We start from the raw sequence: 23427 nt of genomic DNA, 5'->3' as shown, positions 1-23427 counted from the left end.
ATATACCCTAACTGTCTGAACTGGAATACACAGAGTACACACAGAGCTAGACAAGACTAGCATTTGAGGTTAAAAAGTATATAAATTGTTTTTATTTTTAGAAAATAACCGATCGTTTGCTAGATAAGACCCTTCTTTCCTTGGCTGCGATCATTTAGAGTCCTTTGAAGCTGCATTTTGGAAGTTCAAACTCGGGGGCACCATAGAAGTCCATTATATGGAGAGAAATCCTGAAATGTTTTCATCAAAAAATATAATTTCTTTACGACTGAAGAAAGAAAGACATGAACATCTTGGATGACAAGGGGGTGAGTACATTATCTGTAAATTTTTGTACTTAAAATGAACTACTCCTTTAATATGATCACGGGGCTGTCAAACCTTAAAAGAATATGATAAGTGATATGAAATGTCTGTGTATTCTGTAGTTTCACGCATTTTTAAAGAAAATTGTACATGTACAGTATTCAAGATCATTCTATAAACCTCGGGACCCAGTGTGTGTCACTATATAGGTGTGTTGTGAAGGCCCTTGTTTACAGTGTGCGCTCTTTTTAATGGATGTTATTGAATGTGTGATTTATGTTGTGTTATGAAAGATACTGTTTTTGAAGCTGGGTTGTATTATGTTTTGCACTGTATTGTTGTCTCCTTTGTGAGGGTGATTATTTTTACATTTCTTATAATCGAGTTATTTATAAACAGTAGTATATTACTAAGCTGCTGTACTTTATAATGTTTTTTATCCAGGCTGCATCAGTCCAAGCAGAAACCGAGGCAGCCAAAGGAAGTTCAGAGTCACGTAAGATTTTACTCAAAACACACCTTTGACTTTATGCTGAACATATTTTTTGCAGAATGTAAAAAATCTGAAAATGATTTGTCTGTTTTTTGAAGTTGTATACTGTTGTAACATGTTAACTATTGCATGCATTTAAATGAACTGGTTAAGATGTATTGTCCTTCTGTCTTTTATGTGTAGAAAATGTAGAGAATGTTGAAGAGGCCACTGCAGGAGAGAATCAGGTCATTCAACTATTTTCATTCAGCAAAGTCATTTGAAATATTGGCTAAATTTAAGAAGTCATTTATAGTTTGGCGTATACATAATAGTATTTTTAGTCAACTAACTCCAAACCAATATCTCATAGTGTTGTAAAATGAGTATACATGGGTGTGGGTATTTGCATGTGTGTTTATAGTATGTTTGTGTATTTGCAGGATGTCAGTCAATATGTGCTCAGTGAGATGCAGGCGCTGGAGGCTGAACAGAAACAGATAGATCGCAGAGCAGACATTGTGGAAAAGAAACTGAGAAGACTTATGGAATCTGGTAAATCGCTGATTAAAGACCTAAAGGCCTATTTTAACCAAGCAACAAATCAAAGTTTCAGCTTAACTGTTACACACTACCTTTCTTGATATCTCATCCTATCAAAAAATTTTTTATATATATATATATATTAGTGGTGGGCCGTTATCGGCGTTAACGTGCTGCGTTAACGTGAGACTCATATCGCGCGATAAAAAAAATATCGCCGTTAATCTATTCTCAAAGTTGGGTTGGGAGCTGGGTCTAAACTACGCAAGATATGATGACTTTCACCTTGATATTTTAGCGCGGATGACGTATATATCTAGTTGAATTGCACTGTAGGGGGCGAGAACAAGTCTTCAACTTCTGTGAAATTACCACATCAAATGAGACGCGCAGACATGGATGCAGCTATGAAGCCGCTTCAGGGCAGGTGCGTGCGTTGCTAGACCCTTTTTACTGGGGCACGTGCCCCAGTGAAAATCTGCTGTGGCCCAGTAAAATCTCAAGTTTGAGTTATAATTTACTTTGATAATCCCGAAATAAAGACATTAAACTATATGCAACAACTGAATTGACGCTTCTAAAAGCAACGCAGTTTATTGGAAGACTATGCACGCAGATAGGCTATCCATACTCGCGCGCCTGTGTATTTTACGGGAACGCGCACGTCGTACAGCCTTTTGCGCAGAAATACTTGGTTACACAAGTTTGTATAGTTAATTGTGTTGTAAATGCAATTGTCAAGCAGTTTGTAATGCATTTTGGAAACAGGAGATGAGCGCCTCGTCTAATGCGCCACCTGGCTTGAGAAACCCGTTCTCAAAGACTTACTTTTAGTCATTATTTGGGTAGCACACATATTCTGAATGCCTTCAGCAGAATTTAAATTAGCCATTTTAATCTAGATTAATCTAGATTAATTTCAAGATTTAATCTATATTAATCTAGATTTAAAAAAATTAATCTATGCCCACCCCTAATATATATATATATATATATATATATATATATATATATATATATATATATATATATATATAGTCAAGCCCAAAATTATTCATACCCCTGGCAAATTCTGACTTAAAGTTACTTTATTCAACCAGCAAGTTTTTTTTTGGCTATTACAGCAATCAAACGCTTCCTATAATTGCTGACCAGCTTTTTGCATGTCTCCACTGGTATTTTTGCCCATTCATCTTTAGCGATGAGCTCCAACTCTTTCAGGTTGGAGGGTCTCTTTGCCATCACCCTGATCTTTAGCACCCTCCACAGATACTCAATTGGATTTAAGTCAGGACTCTGGCTGGGCCACTGCAAAACGTTAATGGTTCCCACCACCATGTTTGACAGTGGGGATGGGTGTTCTTGGGGTTGAAGGCTTCTCCTTTTTTACGCCAAATGAAGGCTACATCATTGTGGCCAATCAATTCAATTTTTGTTTCATCTGACCATAAAACAGAAGACCAGAAGTCTTCTACTTTGTCCAGATGAGCATTTGCAAAGGCCAAGCGGGCTTTTGTGTGCCTTATCTGGAGAAGTGGTGTCCTCCTTGGTCTGCGTCCGTGGAACCCAGCGGTGTGCAGTGTCTGTGGACTGTCTGCCTTGAGATGTTGCCACCAGCAGAGCCCAGATTCATCAGGATGGCCTCCTCTTTTTTACCTCTCTCACTATCCTCCTGGCCAGCACAGTGTCACTTTTGGCTTCCGACCACGTCCTCTGAGATTTTTCACAGTGCGTAACGTCTTGTATTTTTTAATAATACTTTGCACTGTAGCCACTGGAACTTCAAAACATTTAAATATGGTCTTATAGCCCTTTCCTGACTTGTGAGCAGCAACAATGCGCAGCCGCAGGTCCTCAGTGAGCTCCTTTGTCTTAGCCATGACTGTCCACAAACCAACAGCAGAGAGCTTCTTTTTTCACCTGTTGAGTTGATTAAAACAGCTGTTCCCAATGAATCAGGGTAATTATGATGCTTTAGAACAGCTTGGACTATTTGGAATGGTACAGAACTTTGGATTTTCCCATAGACTAAGACAGTTTGCAAAGGGTATGAATAATTTTGGACATGCCATATGTAAATATTTTTTTCCACAATGATGCCTCTTGTACATCGTCTTATTATCTTTTGGGAGAAGCCTGTGTCATCAAAAAAGAACTTGATGGTTGAATAACTAACTTTAAGTAATTTTATTTACTTTAAGTAACTTTAAGTCAGAATTGCCAGGGGTATGAATAATTTTGGGCTTGACTGTGTATATATATATATATATATATATATATATATATATATATATTAGTGGTGGGCATAGATTATTTTTTTTTAATCTAGATTAAAATGGCTAATTTGAATTCGGCCGAAGGCATTCAGAAGATGTGTGCTACCCAAATAATGACTAAAAAGTAAGTCTTTGAGAACAGGTTTCTCAAGCCAGGTGGCGCATTAGACCAGGGGCTCATCTCCTGTTTCCAAAATGCATCACAAACTGCTTGACAATTGCATTTACAACACAATTGTGTAACCAACTATTCCTACACTGCATGTAGTTCTGCGTAAAAGGCTGTGCGACGTGCACGTTGCAGTTAAATACACAGAAGCGCACGGGCATGGATATCTGCGTGCATAGTCTTCGGTTAAACTGCGTTGCTTTTAGAAGCGTCAATTCAGTTGTTGCATATAGTTTAATGTCTTTATTTCGGGATTATCAAAGTAAATTATAACTCACGCACATGCCCCAGTAAAAAGGGTCTAGCAACGCCCCTGCCCTGAAGCAAACCCGGCGGCTTCATAGCTGCATCCATGTTAGCACGTCTCGTTTGAAGTGGTAATTTGACAGTAGGCATACACACAGGTTCAAAGACTCGTTCTCGCCCCCTACAGTGCAATTCGGCTAGGTATACATCCGCGCTAAAATATCAAGGTGAAAGTCATCATAGCTTGCGTAGTATAGACCCAGCTCCCAACCCAACTTTGAGAATAGATTAACGGCGATATTTTTTTTATCGCCCGATAAGAGTCTCACGTTAACGCAGCACGTTAACGCCGATAACGGCCCACCACTGCTGTTGATTAGTCTTGATGACGTTGTGCTCTTATTGTACACTTACAGGTAGTGATCGTGCAGAAGAAGAGACACTGATTCAGGAGTGGTTTACCCTGGTCAACAAGAAGAACGCTTTAATCAGGAGACAAGACCATCTACAGTCACTGTATGTCTTTTCACACTTTCTCACTTACTTTGTGCTCTTTACTATACTTATTTATACTCTCTAAAGCTTCATTTAAACAGAAGCTGATGCATTGCAAATTATCATTCCTTTTGTTTGACAGACAAGAAGAGCAAGATTTGGAGAGAAGGTTTGAGCTGCTGAAGAAAGAGCTTCAAGATTTAATGGCTGTGGAAGGTACGACTATACATAAATCTATGTGAAATGGAGTACTTATCACTAAGAATGAAAGAAATGTGCATGTATGAGTGTTTTGACACTCATCAAGTAGCATCATCAGCTGTGGCATGTGCCAATCTCTTATTATCCTCAATTTTTGTCTTGCTTGTTTTGTAAAACTGAAGAATGGAAGAAAACCCAGGCCCATAAAACCAGAGAGCAGCTGTTGTTGCAGGAGCTGGTATCTTTAGTCAACCAGAGAGATGAGCTTGTGCACAACATAGACGCCAAAGAGAGAGGGTGAGATTCATTCACATAACAAAATATGGTCTATACTTTTGTTTAGACCAAAATTTAAATGTTTCCTGAGCAGCAAATCAGCATATGAGAAAGATTTCTGAGGGAACACAATATGACTGTACACTCTTAAAAATAAAGGTGCTTCATGATGCCATAGAAGAAGCTTTTTTGTCTAAATGGTTCCATAAAGAACCTTTAACATCTTAAGAACCTTTCTGTTTCATAAAAGGTTCTTTGTGGTGAAAAAAGGGTCTTCAGATTATAAAAAGGTAAGAAAGAGATGGTTCTTTAAAAAACCTTTGACTTAATGGTTCTTTGCAGAACCAAAAACGGTTCTTCTAAGGCATCGCTTGAAGAACCTTTTAAAGCACCTTAATTTTTAAGAGCGTACTGTATTTTGGATCCCCAAATGTTTGAACAGCAGTGTAGCAATGTGGTGGCTATTTTTGTGTGATAAGCCATCAGTGACTTATTCTTATTCTTTCTCTGTCATCTCATTCTCAAGGGCTCTTGAAGAAGATGAGAGGTTGGAAAGAGGACTAGAAATGAGACGCAGGAAATACGGAAGTCGGAAAGAGAAGTGTGTGTTACAGTGAGGGATCCTGCGCACCTGCTTTTATAAAGGACCGTCCCTTTAAACACTGTGCTGATGGACTAGTGAGGTGTGTGTGGACCATATCACAATATATCACAAGACAGATTCTCAGTTCTCATGTTGAATTAAAAGTTGTTTTCTTTTAGAGACATTTTTAGTCTCAGAATAAGTGAAATAGACAGTTGTAATGGTCCATAGTCTTCTGACAGCACTTCTTCAGTAAAATAATATACATGTGGCCTTTGCAGTGTTATTACCTTATTTAACTTGTTTGTATAAGTCGGATGCTGCAGTGATTTTAAGGTTTCTCAAAGCTATGTAAAAGAGTACAAGTTTTCAGATTATGAAAGAAGGAGCATTCAGTTTTGAATGATATTGCTGTGTTACAAGAAAATTACATTCTGTTGTGCAAGTCATATGTTTAACTAACCTAACAAGCAAAAACAGCACAAAAGCATGGGAGAAGATAAACATTTTGCACAAAATTTCTCCATTAAAACACCCTATTAGATATGGATATCATTTGCACAATATGATCCCAATAATGCCTCTCCGAATACTGTTACAATGGTTGTCTGTTCTCACATATCACAGGAAATTGAAAATGCCTAGAAAGAAAGAGAGTGTGTGCATGAACTTTTGAGTGTTAGCATTTTGTATTAAAAAATCTGAATGAAAAAAATTTATTTATATAACATCGTCTATCATCCATGGTACAGAATGCAGAAGCAAATGTACTCTCAGCAATTCAGAAGAATTTCTCCTTTAAAGAGTGTGTGTGATTGCTATTTTGAGTGACTGGTTGTTTAGAGACTCGGCTCTTTGATTTGATATTATCTTTGGCCCTGTTTACACAGTTTGAAATGTCTTTACTTGACAGTGAATTGATTGTTTTTAGCTGACACGTCTTTGGGAAATAAAATTGTTTTAAAATTCTGTGGTGGTTGCTCAACAGAAACATATGCAGTAGTGTTTACAAGTATTTTGCAGTTTTGTTTTAAAGGATATAGGTGGTCATCAGTATGTGCAAAGGGTCCCAACATCACTGGACTCCAGTAATAGAAAGTGCTCTGAAAGAAAGAGCTCTAAGAAAAAAGGTTAAGGGCCTGTTCTCCAACCAAAATATAACGGTTCGCCAAGACATGTATCTTAAGCAAGCATAAATGCAGATATACACTGACATATTTAAACATTATCATCTCTCTATAGGTTTTAATAGAAGTGTTTTTTTTAGTTTTTGTGAACTGTTGTAAAACGTTTTAATCAGATCATGATAAACGCTGAAGATTAGATATTAGATATTAGCTTGTATATTGGTTGTATGGTTCACTTCCCTATTAAAAGGAATCATCAGCACAAATATAATTCTCTAAAATTCCATATATATCACAGTCTTGCACAATATTTCCACAAAAGAAGCATTGCTTAATCAGCAACCTCAACAGTGTAAAGGAAGAACTGAATCATTAAAGTGTGCATTTTTTTCTTTTTTGTCTCTTTTGGCAGTCGCTGACTGAATACCTGAAATAAACATTTTAAAGTTCATATTATAAAGGGATTTGGTGCTCACGGAAAAAGGCCTCGAGCTGGATATTCCTCTGGAAGCTGGACTACAATCAAAGATAGAAATTTTAAACATTATTAGTAATAGTAAGTTTTATGAGCGTTTAAAGTAAGGACTCGAACGCTTTGCGAAACGGTTCGTTTGAATCGTTAAAAAGAACCCGTTTAAAAGGAGTCATTAACTAGTTTGAATTTTATTCGAAAGTAATAGTGAAAAAAATACAAATCTTTATCTTTATCAGTATAATGGAACCGTTTTTCAGCATGTTTTATTTTTTATTTTTCATTTCATGGATTGTCTCTGCTGATATGTCCGCACAGCTACCACCAATCACAGGTAAGACTGAGGATTTACATTCTATTATGGGATGTTATTGAAATGTAATAAACAACTAAAAAAAAAGGCGTTCAATTTTAGAGGAAATCTTTGATTCAAGCAAACAGCGCAGACTACAATGGACATTCTCACCACCAAATGCTGTAAGTGGTTTCTTTATTTTACGTCATATTTTGGTAATTCCATAAAGGTCTGGGTTGTCCTCATGAATATATATAAACAATGACTTTGACGAAGCAAATCTGTTAACGTTACCTAAAGTTTTTTATGTTTTATAGTAGGCTAGTTTTCTTAACACGGTTTGAAGGAAGTCTCTATGCTTCCAAAATACGGTAAAATAGTGATATTGTTTGAAAAACTAAACAAACAAAAATCTCGTTTCTGTTTTCATTCATTTTTAAATTAATATTTTAAAATGTATTTTAGTACTGCGATGGTAAAGCGGAATTTTTAGCGGTCTTTACTCCAGTCTTCAGTGTCACATGATCATTCAGAAATCATTCTACTATGCTGATTTCTGATTATTATCAATGTTGTAAACAGTTGTGCTGCTGCTTAATATATTTGTGAAAACCGTGATACATTTTTCAGGATTTTAACAGCATTTATATATAACGTAACATGTTTTATTTCATTATAAATGCCAATAATGTTATTCTTTTAATCAATGTAATGCTTTCTTATTGAATAAAAGCATAGCCTATTCTTAAAAAAATATTATACATACAAATAATAAACATAGTCAAACCAAATTTCATTCAGACACCTACAACATTTCTCACATCACAGTTTATTCACTAAAATATGACAAGAATACAGAGTTAAACTGTGTCAGAACAAATTAATCTTGATAATGTCATATACAGTGGTGTAAAAAAGTGTTGGCTCTCTTTCTGATTTTTCATTTTTTTGCATGTTTGTCACACTTTAATGGTTTAGATCATCAAACAAATTTAAATATTAATCAAAGATAACACAAGTAAACACAACATGCAGTTTTTTAATTAAGTTTTTTATTATGAAGGGGAAACAAAATCCAAACCCACATGGCCCTGTGTGAAAAAGTGTTTGCCTCCTAAACTTAATAACTGGTTGAGCCACCCTTAGCAGCAACAGCTGTAATCAAGCGTTTGCGATAACTTGCAATGAATCTGTTACGGCACTGTGCAAGAATTTTGACACACTCATCTTGGCAGAATTGTTGTAATTCAGCCACATTGGAGGGTTTTCAAACATGAACCACCTTTTTAAGGTCATGCCACGGCATTTCAATAGGATTCAGGTCAGGACTTTGACTAGGCCACTTCAAAGTCTTCATTTTGTTTTTCTTCAGCCATTCAGAGGTGGATTTGCTGGTGTTTTGGATCATTGTCCTGCTGCAGAACCCAAGTTCGCTTCAGCTTGAGGTCACGAACAGATGGCCGGACATTGTCCTTCAGAATTGTTTTGGTAGACAGCAGAATTCATGGTTCCATTTATCACAGCAAGTCTTCCAGGTCCAGAAGCAGCAAAACAGCCCCAGACCATCACACTACCACCACCATATTTTGCTGTCGGTATGATGTTTCTTTTTCTGAAATGCTTACTTTTACGCCAGATGTAATGGGACACACACCTTCCAAAAAGTTCAACTTTTGTCTCGTCAGTCCACAGAGTATTTTCCCAAAAGTCTTGGGGATCATCAAGATGTGTTCTGGGAAAACTGAGACAAGCCTTTATGTTCTTTTTGCTCAGCAGCGGTTTTCGTCTTGGAACTCTGCCATGCAGGCCATTTTTGCCCAGTTTCTTTCTTATGGTGGAGTCATGAACACTGACCTTAACTGAGGAAAGAGAGGCCTGCAGTTCTTTAAATGTTGTTGTGGGGTCTTTTGTGACCTCTTGGATGAGTCGTCGCTGTGCTCTTGGGGTAATTTTGGTCGGCTGGCCACTCCTGGGAAGGTTCACCACTTTCATGTTTTCGCCATTTGTGGATAATGGCTCTTACTGTGGTTCCCTGAAGTCCCAAAGCTTAAGAAATGGCTTTATAACCTTTTCCAGACTGTGGCAAAACTTTGGATTTTTCCCCCTTCAAATAAAAAAACCCTTCATTTAAAAACTGCATGTTGTGTTTACTTGTGTTATCTTTGATTAATATTTAAATTTGTTTGATGATCTGAAACATTGTGTGACAAATATGCAAAAAAAAAATAAAATCATTAAGGGGGCCAACACTCTTTCACACCACTTTAACTTTGATCGAAAGGTATGTAATGGATTACAATCAACTTAAAATTCAGACATCTGTTAGTATAACCAAATTTACACAACTGAATACTTTGTTGACCAATTACCAAGCAATGCTTAATTTTGTTCAATCTGTGGTGTAAAAAGGTTGAGATAGCAATAAAAAAAAAATCACTTAAGCAAACATGGTCAGGTCAAAGTGTCTAAATAAATTTTGGTTCCAAATTTTTAAAGTTTTTTACAGTTTACTTTATTTTGCTATCCTCACTTACATAAATTAACTATAGTGTCTTTCACCCACTAGTAAAAAAAAAATATCAAAAATTATATGTGGTGTCAATAATTTTTGGTTTGACTGTATAAAATGGATTTGAATGTATCGTATTGTTTAAAACTGGTAAATGTTTACATTAAAAAAAATGAATAGTGAATCAAAATAATGATTTGTTTCTCTTTTGATCAATGTAAGTGGAAGGAAACACGAATGCAGCTCGGAAAGGGCTATTCACACTCTGTCTACCAAGCTTGTAACCCACAATTGAATAGGAATCCCAAAACATTATGGACCAACTGGATCCCTAAACAAGATGGCAGTGAACTTTTTCTGGACCTGAGTTTTGCCCAAGTGGACCAGCAGCCTCTTTATATCTATGTGCGAGAATCGGATGAAACGCTGAATCAGGACGTTAGAACAGTTCTCAAGATCACAGTCCAGCATCCGTTTCCTTTAGGTGATGTTCCTGAGGATGAGGACCTGAGCCATGCTAAGGGCCTTAAATTGGGAAAAATCTCTCAGAAGGGCTTTTACCTGGGATTCTCCTACAGCGGCAAGTGCATTTTCATTGCTTCGATCCAGGTGTTCTTCCTGAAATGTCCAACATTTGTATGGAACCAAGTGGAATTTGAGGAAACAGCAGCTGGAGGGTTGGGGAGAGGAGTGTGTGTGAACGGTTCTGAGGAGATTCGTACCCCAAAGATACAGTGTCAGTCAAATGGGACGTGGGGTCCACCGCAGGGGTTATGTGTCTATGGTACAGGAAACCAGACAGATGGAAACCATTCCGAAGGTGAGGAAGCGTTAATTGAAATGTAGTGTTTTTTATTTTTACAGTGATGTACGCAGTGATAAAATCTTACATTGTACATTGTGTGTGTGTTTCAGAAAGACCTCCAGGCAACCTGTTGTCCACTCCTCCCTCCATAGCTGATCCCAGCCGACAACACACTCCTGTACTAACTGTTGCTCTAGTGTGTTCCATTCTGGTTCTCCTCATTCTCATTGCTGTTGTGATCATCTTTGTAAGGCGTCGTAAGCTCAGGTAAACATATAATATTGTATATGAAAATGCAGATGTTTATGCATTTGCATGCTTATACAACATGAACAAGTCTTGATCCATCAAAATCTCTGGAGGAATGGTCAGTAAACAAAATTTCAATTGTATAAAATTTTAGCATGGCAATATTTTTTTCTGCTTAGGACAAGTGAATATATTTGTACTGCATACAATATATTGTTTACTGCTTTGTGTGTATTGTGTGTTTAGTGGAGGTCAAGAAACTGAGCTCATATCCAGATCTGTTGTGACTCAATATCAACGTCCTCAAGAACACGTATACACTGAGCTAAGTAGTGTCAATAGTAAGTCTTATTCTGTTTTTACCATGTGAAACTTTTTATCTCACAATTCTGGCATTTTTCTTTATAATTCTACATTTATATCTCACAATTATGACTTTTTTCCTCATAATTCTAAATTTATATCTCAAAATTCTGACATTTTTCTTCATAATTCTAAATTTATCTCACAATTCTGCCTTTTTTCTTCATAATTCTAAGTTTGTCTCACAATGACTTTTTTCCTCATAATTCTAAATTTATCTCACAATTATGACTTTTTTCCTCATAATTCTCAATTTATATCTCAAAATTCTGACTTTTTTCTTCATAGTTATACATTTATCTCACAATTCTGACTTTTTTCTTCATAATTCTGAATTTTTATCTCACAATAATGACTTTTTTCCTCATAATTCTAAATTTATATCTCACAATTCTGCCTTTTTTCTTCATAATTCTAAGTTTATCTCACAATAATGACTTTTTTCCTCATAATTCTAAATTTATATCTCACAATTCTGACTTTTTTCTTCATAGTTATAAATTTATCTCACAATTCTGACTTTTTTCTTCATAATTCTAAGTTTATCTCACAATAATGACTTTTTCCTCATAATTCTAAATTTATATCTCACAATTATGCCTTTTTTCCTCATAATTTTAAATTTATCTCACAATTCTGCCTTTTTTCTTCATAATTCTAAGTTTATCTCACAATAATGACTTTTTTCCTCATAATTCAAATTTTATCTCACAATTATGCCATTTTTCTTCATAATTCTACATTTATACCTCACAATTCTGACTTTTTCTTCATAATTCTGAATTTTTATCTCACAATAATGACTTTTTCCCTCATAATTCTAAATTTATATCTCATAATTATGCCTATTTTCCTCATAATTTTAAATTTATCTAACAATTCTGCCTTTTTTCTTCATAATTCTAAGTTTATCTCACAATTATGACTTTTTTCCTCATAATTCTAAATTTATATCTCACAATTATGACTTTTTTCTTCATAGTTATAAATTTATCTCACATTTCTGCCTTTTTTCTTCATAATTCTAAATTTTTATCTCACAATTCTGACTTTTTTCCTCATAATTCTACATTATACCTCACAATTATGACTTTTTCCTCATAATTCTAAATTTATCTCACAATTCTGCATTTTTTCTTTATAATTCTAAATTTATATCTCACAATTATGACTTTTTTCCTCATAATTCTAAATTTCTATCTCACAATTGTCACTTTTTCCCCCATAATTCTAAATTTCTATCTCACAATTATGCCTTTTTTCCTCATAATTTTAAATTTATCTCACAATTCTGCCTTTTTTCTTCATAATTCTAAGTTTATCTCACAATAATGACTTTTTTCCTCATAATTCAAATTTTATCTCACAATTATGCCATTTTTCTTCATAATTCTACATTTATACCTCACAATTCTGACTTTTTCTTCATAATTCTGAATTTTTATCTCACAATAATGACTTTTTCCCTCATAATTCTAAATTTATATCTCATAATTATGCCTATTTTCCTCATAATTTTAAATTTATCTAACAATTCTGCCTTTTTTCTTTATAATTCTAAATTTATATCTCACAATTATGACTTTTTTCTCATAATTCTAAATTTCTATCTCACAATTGTCACTTTTTTCCCCATAATTCTAAATTTCTATCTCACAATTATGACTTTTTTCTTCATAGTTCTTAATTTATATCTCACAATTATGACTTTTTCCCTCATAATTCTAAATTTATCTCACAATTATGATTTTTTTCCCCCTCATAATTCTAAGTCTATATCTCACAATTATGACTTTTGTCTTAGAATTCTGAGTTTATTTAAGTTAATTCAGAGAATGTAATTGCAACCTTTTCTCCACAGTTCTCTTGCATTTGTGAGTTTGTATCTCATAGTTCAGGCTTCTCTGAAATGTGTTATAAACTCACTTGTGAGTTACACTCTCACAATTTTTAAGTTTATATCTTGAATATATCTCAGAATTGCGGGAAAAAGTCAGAATTATGAGATATAAACTTATTGTGATATTACCTTTTTCTTTTCTTTTTTATCCTGTGGCGGAAACAGGCTTCTATAGTTTCTCCTAAATGTCCTTATAGAAATATGAATAGAAACAATTTACAAAAATAGATTTTGGCATACAGTACAGAGCTATTCACCTTATTTTTCAATGTGGAAGATGCTTTCTGGTAATGTGTGAGACTTCTGGTTTATAGGCCACCATAGGGAAATAACGAGAAGAATAACAAAATGCAGTAAACAGTAAAACTGTTTGCACTACAAACCAGTGTGTTCATTATTAAGGTAATACATTAAAGTAATATAGTAGGACATGCCAATTTGCAATATCAAGCAGCGAGTTGTGTACAGCTAAAAACAGCTGGAAGTGGGTGAAACCAGAAGTCAGACACGTTAAATTTACAAATGGCTCTTACAGGGAAAATAAGGTGGATAAAGCCATATAATAATGGAGATTAATTTATAATTTGAGGTCTTGTAAATCCCTATGAAAGCTCATAAAGAATTTGAGATCACTGTCCAGTTCTGTATACACAACTATAATGATGGTTTTCATTCAGCTTGTAGGAATGGCAGCTGTAATCATAGTGGTGAATGTAGGCGTTGTCCTCCCAGAAGTGTAACACACAGACAGGAAGTGTGTGGATATGAACAGCTGCATACTGAACTACCTCAGCTGGAATCCACAAGTATGTTTAAGTGAGAAGTCAATATTGCAATTCATTCCTGCCATATAGACACTTAAACTTCCGACAATTCTGACTCATACCATGTATGTCACCAACAATAAAAATACTGTACATGCATTAAAACAGTGTCAAAATACTTATGCTTATTTAGAAAATCTTCTTCCTTTCAGATAATTATTGTTTATTTAAATGGTTGAAATGTCAGAATCTTTACACGATTTTATACAGTGAGAGTAGAAATCTTTAAAAATGAATGGGAATAGATTAACATATAATTTGGTAAAAATTATTCTGATTTTTGATAGCAAACTTGGGTATCTTGGCAAGACATTTTTCAGAAATATGATATTTTAGTTTCTGTCTTTGTCTTTCTGTGTCAGGCTCAGCTGAGTTATTGGAAGGGATGAGTGATAGGCTGCTGTGTGATCTTAGAGACGTGATGGTGGAACGTACAAAGCTGACAATGGGCCAAAAGCTTGGGAAAGGTATAAACAAACTCTCACATTCGTCTTGCAAATTTGTCTGCGCAGATATAAAAATACACTTTTAAAAAGACTGAAATTATTCAAATGATTATTTATTGGAGAATGCTGTGAAAACAAATGTATCCAGTTTCCACAAAAATATCAACATTGATAAGATAATAACATGTTTTTTGAGCGGTAAATTATCATATTAGAACGAATTCTGAAGAAGTAAAAATAGTAAAAATGCAATTACAGAGCTCTATAATTTAATTTTTAAAAACTGAATTAGAGAGCTCTCTAATTGGAATTATTATTAGTAAATATTGATTTAGTGAGCTCTCTAATTGGAATAGTTACTAGTAAGAATTGAATTAGAGAGCTTTCTAATTGTAATTGTAACTAGTAAAGACTGATTTAGAGAGCTCTCTAACTGGCATTGTTATTAGCAGGAATTGAATTATAGAGCTCTCTAATTGAATTGTTACTAGTAAAAATGCAATTACGACGAGCAACGCTTAGTATATTTTAGGCTAAACCGGCTTGCCATAGTAATGTTTACTTGATACTTTCTCATTTAACACAATAATGGCTTTATATAATCTTTTGTGAGTAATTTCATGGCCAAATTTAATTTGTGATTAATTAGATTAATTAATCGACACATTATGTAATGAATTAGATTAAAATATTTAATCGACTGACAGCCCTAATAAATATAAATATGCATTATGTATATTTATCTTTAGATTATTTTATTATATTTTAGTATTTCAATATTTTACCCTAACCTTAATTGGTATTTGTAAATGTTATGCATATGCTACCCATATAGAAAATAAAATGAAATGATAATTTAATAACTGTTGTTTTAAAAGGAATAATTTAATAAAGAATAATTTGATTGTCATTTTGCATTCTGCATTCTTATACTGGAATTTCTCCATCTGCAGGAGAATTTGGGGCTGTCTACGAGGGTGTGTTTTCCCCTCAAAAAGGACAAGACATTAAAGTGGCAGTGAAAACATTAAAAGGTAACTAGTGTGTAATGCAGATAGCAAGTGGCAGTAAAATATGACATTCTAATAAGTTAAGAGATGTGATCAATTTAGTAATTTAAATCAACCTCTTTTCCACTGTAATGTCATTAAACTTTTCTGTCAAATTGTAGGTGCAGTCCACAGTAAAGAAGATCTGGAGTCCTTCCTCAAGGAGGCAGAAATTATGAAGCATTTTGATCATGCGAATGTAGTTAAATTACTTGGTATGTCTCTACTGAATTAAATTACTATTTCATGTTTGAAATCTAGGCTAAAATGTATAATTCATATGTAGTTGGAGTGGAATGTTTTGAATAACCTGATTTCAAAGGGCACAGACGTTTCCATGGCAACTGGTCACCCGTGGCCTGTTTTAGGCCCGTCCAAGGGCAAACTGTGAACTTCCACAAGTTCCCCTGGTGATGCCTGTAGCTTCACATTAACAGTGGGATACACTTGACTTTTACCTCCTGCTTGCCTTTGACCTGCAGAATTATGGGGAGATTGTACCAATGTATGAATTAAATGGATCATAGCAACTGTAATGTGTAATAATGTAATTGGCATCTGTCCAATACTATTATGTTCAGCAGTCAAGGTCACACAGTACATAGTGATCACTGTAAAGGAGCAGTATTTATATAATTATTCATTATATATTCATTATATAGCCTACTACATAGAAAATTCTTCTTCAAATTCTTCTTTTGCGTTCTACGAAAAACAAACAAACAAAAGAATAAATACAGTTTAGGTCAAAAGTTTACACCAATGTTAATTATTTAATCAAAATGAGAGGGATTATACAAAATGCATGCTATTTATTATTTAGTACTGACCTGAATAAGATATTTTTCAAGAGAAAATAATAGTTGCATTTTTAAAGAATTACCCTGTTTAAAAGGTTACATACACTTGATGCTTTTTTGTTAAGTGATAGTTGTTTATCTGTCCCTTGTTTGTCCTGAACAGTTAAACCGCCCACTGTTCTTCAAAAAAAAAAATCCTTCAGGTCCCACAAATTCTTTGGTTTGTCAGCATTTTTGTGTATTTGAACCCTTTCCAACAATGACTGTATGATTTTGAAATCCATCTTTTTCACACTGAGGACAACTGAGGGACTCATATGCAACTATTACAGAAGGTTCAAACGCTCACTGATGCTCCAGAAGGAGAAACGATGCATTAAGAGCCAGGGGTGTAAACTTATGAACAGAATAAATGTGTACATTTTTCTTATTTTGCCTAAATATGATATTTTTCTCATTTAGTACTGCCCTTCAAAAGCTACAAAATATACTTACATGTTTTCCAGAAGTTAAATTAAAGTTAAATTTACCCTGATCTTCAAATTCCAAAAGTTGCTCTTAATGCATTGTGTTTCCTTTTGAATCATCAGTGAGCGTTTGAACCTTCTGTAATAGTTGCATATGAGTCCCTCGGTGTGAAAATATGGATCTCAGTCATTTAGCAGATTCTGCAAGGTGTATGTAAACTTTTGACCTCATCTGTAAATAGTTGGAATGGTTTCCAGCATAATGAAAATGGTAAATAAATGAATTTAGATTTTTTTTTTTTGGTTGATCTACTGTAGATTTAGTGTGCATACTGTATATTCACCTCATTTGTAACATAAGAACAGGCACGGCCATTTTCAAGCTGAATATTTAACCTGGTCAAAAACAGTCTATCTATATTGCTTGATATTACACAATGGTATTTGTTAACATATTATTTTAATCTATTATTAATCATACAAAAACACGTATTCTTCTAGTTACCTAATAAATCGCACATTAAAGGTTATTTATATCCACCAGGGGTCGCACTAGAGCGGGATCCGGAGTCCTCCATCCATGTTCCGCTTGTTATTCTTCCGTTCATGAAACATGGAGACCTACACAGTTTCCTTAAAGCGACCCGCTACGGTGATGTTCCCATGGTCAGTCTCACAAATTTTCAACACCTTGTTTGGACTTATCATATTTATCTTGTTTTTATATAAAGGTTTAGTGGTTGAAATAACCACACATGTCGCAAGCCTTTTTCGCATTTAAACCTTTGTTCAGACTATCTAATTCAATACTAGAATTAGATTAATACTAATTAATACTAATTCAAGATATCTCTAACTGGGTTTTTACTAGTCATAATCCAATTGGAGATATCTTTAATTCGTCATTTTTAAAGATATCCACAAATACATTTGTAGATATCTGTAAATAATTTACTACTAGTCAAATTACAGTTGTAGATATCTTGAATTGGATTTTTGACTATGCAAAACTTGATTAGAGATATCTTGAATTGGAATTCTTCCTAGTCAAAACTTATTTAAAGATATCTGGAATTTAATTCTGGATATCTCAATCAGATTTTCGACTAGGAGGATCTTTCTTTGGAGATATCCGCATTCAGCTTTGTGACATGGAAGAATTTGAATGTAGATATCTAGAATTAACATTCTGACTAGTCAAAATTATTTTATAGATATCTTAATTGTGTACTCAAACCATCCCTTTGCTAAGCCCCGCCTTAATCTTTAAGCAGTGTTGCCAGATCGGGTTGACGATTTCCAGCCCAAAAGCTCACCAAAATAATGTGATAGAATTGTATTGCCATGTCAAGGTTGATAAGGACCATTTTTATCTCTTAAAAAAAGAATAATGACAAAATAAAATAAAGATAAATCAATTTAACAGGAATATGGATCAAAACAGTCCGAAAATATGCTTACAATGTCCAGAAATCTTTTCAAAGTGGAAATGAACCGATGACTTTAACCCTTGGAAAAACACATGCATCATTTTCAATGTCCACAGTAAAAATATGCTAATTTCTGTGCAAAAAGTGCACAATAAAGTGATGAGAAACAAATTTAATGTAGCTGGTATTTACGTTCATGCACACACCCACGACAGCCAAAAATGCGTTATTCATTGATGTATCCTGTATGATAATCGAACAGCAAAAATAAAATAATAAGAACAATTACCAACAATAATGTGCTAAACCTTGTCTTGTGCGTTATCTTCAGACAGAGCACGTATTTCATGAAGTACACATTTCAGAACATAATGCAACATATGCAGAACATAAACTGTTGTTTAGTTCAGCAGCCAATGCCAAGTTTACCAGAGTAGTCTGGACGGTGTAAAAGATGTTCTGACTCATCATTATGCAGAATAGATATCTGGAATTGGAATTATGATTAGACAAAACAGAATTATGACTAGTATGGCAAAGAGTATTTAATGCTAAAACGGCTTGCCATACACACATCTTATTATATACATTGCGTCGTCTCTTCTCTCCAGTTTGTGCCTTATCAGAGTCTTCTGCGCTTCATGATTGACATTGCTGCAGGAATGGAGTATCTCAGCTTTCAGGGTTTCTTGCACAGAGACCTGGCTGCCCGCAATTGCATGTGAGTCCACGGGAGGGCAACAAAGAACACATTACTCAATGATGTCCTGTTAATATTTGCATTGTCTTGAGAAGAGGCCACACCTAATGATGAACAAAATGTTTTTTTTCCATACTTGCCCACTCGACTCTCACATATAGTTTGACTTTTACAGGTTGAGGGATGATCTGCGTGTCTGTGTGGCTGACTTTGGCCTGTCTAAGAACATCTATTCCAGTACCTACTATAGGCAGAAGAATATGGATGTTAACATGCCTGTACGGTGGATGGCCATAGAGAGTCTATCTGACTTCTTATACACCACCAAGAGTGATGTGGTCAGTCCTATGTATGCTTCTAATACAGTATTTTTACAGTATTCTATTTTTACAGTATTTTTTAGTAATTCTGTTGAAAGAAAAACAATTTTGCATATAGAACATTTCTGGCCCCAGTTACTGACCCCTTACTGGGTCATTCTGTCTCAAATCAGTCAAATTTCCAAAACTTCCTTGGCTCAAATTTTTGATTTTCTAATATTTTTTTCTAAGGAAAGATTATAGACATGTATAGTGATAAAAGCCAAAATAATAAATGTCATGGATGAATATTTACTGAGTAATCCACTGTTTTGTGGGTCAAAATGGCAATTTTCACCTGAGATTGAGTCAAGTTACAGGGGGGTTAAAATGACTTTAGAAAGATGGCAGCATCGCAATGTTATTTTTATACAGAGATTGGTAGGTCTATTAGTAAAATCGGTTGACTTTAGCAATCTATTTTGCATTAGGGGCCAATTTTGACCATTCAAAAATGGGGAAAATGCGCTTTTCAAGTTTTTCTCCAAAATGTGCATGCCTCAAGAAATAGTAAAGACATCTTAATGCCCTTTTAAATATTGGGTCTTAAAGGAACATTCCACTTTTTTGGAAATAGGCTCATTTTCCAACTCTTCCCGAGTTAATAAGTTGATTTTTACCGTTTTGAAATCCATTCAGTCGTTCTCCTGTTCTGGCGATATCACTTTTAGTATAGCTTAGCATAGATCACTGAATGGTCAATGATCAAAAATGACCAACAAGTTTCGATATTTGTCTCCCATTCCGGTGTAATAGTCAAGGAATGTTTGCTGCCGTAATATGGCAAATTACTCCGCCTGCTTCGGCCATGCAACATCCAGTAAAACATAATGTATTTTTTGTTTTTGACTGTTGGAAAAATATGACCCGAATATGCTTTTCTGAGATTTACCCACCAAGAAACGTAAACCAGTTTTATTTATTTCTTGTCCCACAGTGGTCTTTTGGAATAACCATGTGGGAGATCACATCCAGAGGGAAAATACCCTATCCAGGTATCTCTGCTCATGAGCTCTTGGACTTCCTGGAAAATGGACACCGTCTCAAACAAGGGGACAATGATTGCAAATTGTAAGTATATATTTTTCATCAAATCATCACAAAAAGCATTTTATAAAAGTTTTGTAAAATTTCAAAACATGTGACTCTGGACGACAAAACCAGTCATAAGGCACACAGGTATATTTATAGCAATAGCCAACAATACATTGTGTGCTTTAAAATGATCGATTTTTCTTTTATGCCAAAAAATCATGAATCATTAATGAATCCAAGATTCATGTTTCAAATAGTTGTGACTTGGATATTAAATATTGACCAAATATTGACCTATCCTAACAATCCATATAAAATGGAAAGCTTATTTAATCAGCTTGCAGATGATGTTTATATCTCAATTTCAGAAAATTGACCCTTATGACTGGTTTTGTGGTCCAGCGTAACATATTATCAATAGACAATTCTGTTTATCAGTAATCTGTGACTAAGCCTGTACAAAAAACCGTCTGTTGCAAGACTAATGAAATCAAGTCTAGAAGCAAGAATAGTTCAGGTCTGTTCTAAAAGTCCTCATGATGAGTCACAGCAGTGATGTAAATGTGCAGCTGATTATTAAATCATAGAATGTAATACTGTTTTGTGCATGCTCAAGAAGCTTAAATGGATCTGAAAGACGATTTTGTGTTTTTGTTTTGCTGCTCTCCTTCTTCATTTTCCTTTGGCATTTCCTCTGTCAGATATGAGCTTATGTTGAGCTGCTGGCACAGAGATCCCTCTCAGAGGCCAGGTTTTGGAGAGCTGGGCCAGAGCCTGAAAGCACTTCTATCTGAGCTTCCACCCCTGGAGGCCAGCAAGGAGGCCCTCTACATCAACCTGGGCCTGGAGGCATCCAGTGATCACCAGGACACCGCAGAGACCCTGGAGCCTGAGGTGGAGAGAATGTTGTAAACTACATACTCCTTGTCTTATTCTATACCTGTGAGGGAAGAGAAGGAAGACCTGATGTGCATTAAAACTTAATGTGAGAATATACTCCACACTAGGCATTTATTAGTTCATAGTTTTAGTATTAGGATGAGATTTCGGTTCCACCAATGACATAAAAGTACAAAGTGTCTTTTTCAAATAATGTATATGTATGCAAATTGTATAATATTCAGAAAGTTTTGGAATATTCATCCTTTCCCCAAAGTTATCACTACCGCAACACAGTATTAATAATTTAATTAGAAGGGTTATATTGACCTATTAAGATTTAGCTTACATCTACATTGTAAATATGTATTTTTGCTATTTCATTAACATTTTCTCAGAGTTAAATCAGTAACAGTTACATTTTTGATAATATTTAAGTGCATTTTAAGAGATTTGTTGCATTTTAAATTTAAAATTTTCTTTGTAAAAGGCAAAAAGTTGATCATACTGATTTTGAAGTTAAGGATTTATTAGTTTAAACATACACTGAACCAAAAATATCATAACATCTTAGTTGATAATTCTGTATACTTTATTTTTGACAAAACATCCCATGTTTCAGTAGTGACTGCACATTTTCGGTAGCAACCACATGACATTACAGAATTTTAACTTGCAAACTAAAACACTTCTAAAACATACTAAAATACTGACATTTTTTTTTTACATAAAGTTTCCTAATTTACAAAGAAAATATAAAATTATATATATATATGTATATATATATATATTACTTAACCTTTTGAAAGAATCAAAAAGATAATTTTAAAAACAACAATGGAATTTTTTTTAATTTTTTTTTATTTAATATAATTTTCGTAAATTTAAATTTAGGGATTAGGTTTGGGGACAGTCACCGCCCAATTGAAAGTACCCAATAAATTATGTTTTTAAATCTATTAAGCTTACAAATATTTTGAATATTATTGTGTGTTTCAATAGATAATAAAATTATCTTAGTTAACAGCTAAAGACTTGAATACTTGAATGCTTTTTTGTATGTGTATATGTTTTTTTTTGCGACAACATTTTGCACCAATTCTGTAAAACGGCACATATACAGTGTTTCCATTGCTAGTACATAAGTACATAAGATTTTTTTTATTCATATATATATATATATTTTTTTTTTTACTTTTTTTTTACTTTGTACATCTGTAAATTTGTATATCATGGATATACATCTTTGGAAAATGCTCAGACATTTTTCAAATACTACAGGTGAATAGGGTAAAAAAAAAAAAGACCAATAACATTTTTATTATTTTGAAATTAGAAATGTGAGATATTTCATTTTGATACTTTTATTTGATTTTGTAATAACTAAGCCCTTCAATAAAATATGGATCATGTGTGTGTAAAATGTAAAAATAAGTAAATAAAATATGTATATACACACAAATCTTATCATTCTTGAGAAGTGGGACAAAACAGGGTGTTTGTTTATAAATCTTCTATTCAAGAGTCACATTTAAGTATTTTGATTTATCATTGGAACACAAAATCTTATAGTGGTGACAAATTTGGCATTTCTTTCACAAAACAAATGGACTTCATGTAGTAGCCATTTAGTTTTTTTATCTGTTGATGCTAGATGCTAATGGAACCTGCTTGAGGAGAATAAAGTCATCTAAATATTTCTAATAATTTCCTCAGAAATTGGGAGATGGTGTTGACATATGTGACCCTGGCCCACAAAACCAGTCTTAAGTCGCTGGGGTATATTTGTAGCAATAGCCAAAAATACATAGTATGGGTCAAAATTATAGATTTTTCTTTTATGCCAAAAATCATTAGGAAATTAAGTAAAGATCATGTTACATGAAGATTTTTTGTAAAATTCCTTTTATAAATATATCAAAATGTAATTTTTGATTAGTAATATGCATTGTTAAGAACTTAATTTGGAGAACTTTAAAGGTGATTTTCTCAGTATTTTGATTTTTTTGCACCCTCAGATTCCAGATTTTCAAATACATGTATCTCGGCCAAATATTGTCCTATCCTAACAAACCATATATCAATAGAAAGCTTATTTATTTAACTTTGATGTATACATATGATGTATACATCTCAGTTTTGTAAAATTTA

The 23427-nt window shown here is 34.0% G+C and overlaps 2 protein-coding genes across 3 annotated transcripts in view; both read left to right on the top strand.

Moving 5' to 3' along the window:
• Nucleotides 1-6536, top strand: part of ehbp1l1a (EH domain binding protein 1-like 1a) — a 47687-nt gene extending 41151 nt beyond the window's left edge. For both annotated transcript variants that reach the window (XM_073836375.1, XM_073836374.1), the window contains 7 exons: nt 751-802; nt 983-1026; nt 1222-1333; nt 4429-4528; nt 4650-4723; nt 4891-5005; nt 5511-6536. In XM_073836375.1, the coding sequence (XP_073692476.1) occupies nt 751-802; nt 983-1026; nt 1222-1333; nt 4429-4528; nt 4650-4723; nt 4891-5005; nt 5511-5601 (588 nt within the window). In that variant the 3' untranslated portion in view covers nt 5602-6536. The remainder of the gene's footprint in view (nt 1-750; nt 803-982; nt 1027-1221; nt 1334-4428; nt 4529-4649; nt 4724-4890; nt 5006-5510) is intronic.
• A 3671-nt stretch (nt 6537-10207) lies between these two features.
• On the top strand, nt 10208-22043 carry LOC141331621 (tyrosine-protein kinase Mer). Its single transcript, XM_073836668.1, has 11 exons — nt 10208-10790; nt 10886-11042; nt 11271-11365; nt 14474-14578; nt 15511-15591; nt 15729-15821; nt 17418-17539; nt 18915-19024; nt 19179-19341; nt 20300-20433; nt 21099-22043. The coding sequence occupies exons 1-11, from the start codon at nt 10208-10210 to the stop codon at nt 21307-21309; spliced, it is 1854 nt and encodes a 617-aa protein (XP_073692769.1). The 3' UTR covers nt 21310-22043.
• The last annotated feature ends 1384 nt before the right edge of the window (nt 22044-23427 follow it).

This window comes from Garra rufa, chromosome 3, assembly GCF_049309525.1.
Source record: "Garra rufa chromosome 3, GarRuf1.0, whole genome shotgun sequence".
NCBI lineage: Eukaryota > Metazoa > Chordata > Actinopteri > Cypriniformes > Cyprinidae > Garra > Garra rufa.
Note: the sequence above shows the minus strand (reverse complement) of the source record. Positions and strands in the feature narration are given on the sequence as shown.

Coding starts and splice junctions, on each gene's coding strand:
- LOC141331621 (XM_073836668.1), top strand. CDS start 10,208: ATGCAGCTCGGAAAGGGCTATTCACACTCTGTCTACCAAGCTTGTAAC. Junction 11,366..14,473: donor TGAGCTAAGTAGTGTCAATA/GTAAGTCTTATT, acceptor TTTCTGTGTCAG/GCTCAGCTGAGTTATTGGAA. Junction 14,579..15,510: donor GGGCCAAAAGCTTGGGAAAG/GTATAAACAAAC, acceptor CTCCATCTGCAG/GAGAATTTGGGGCTGTCTAC.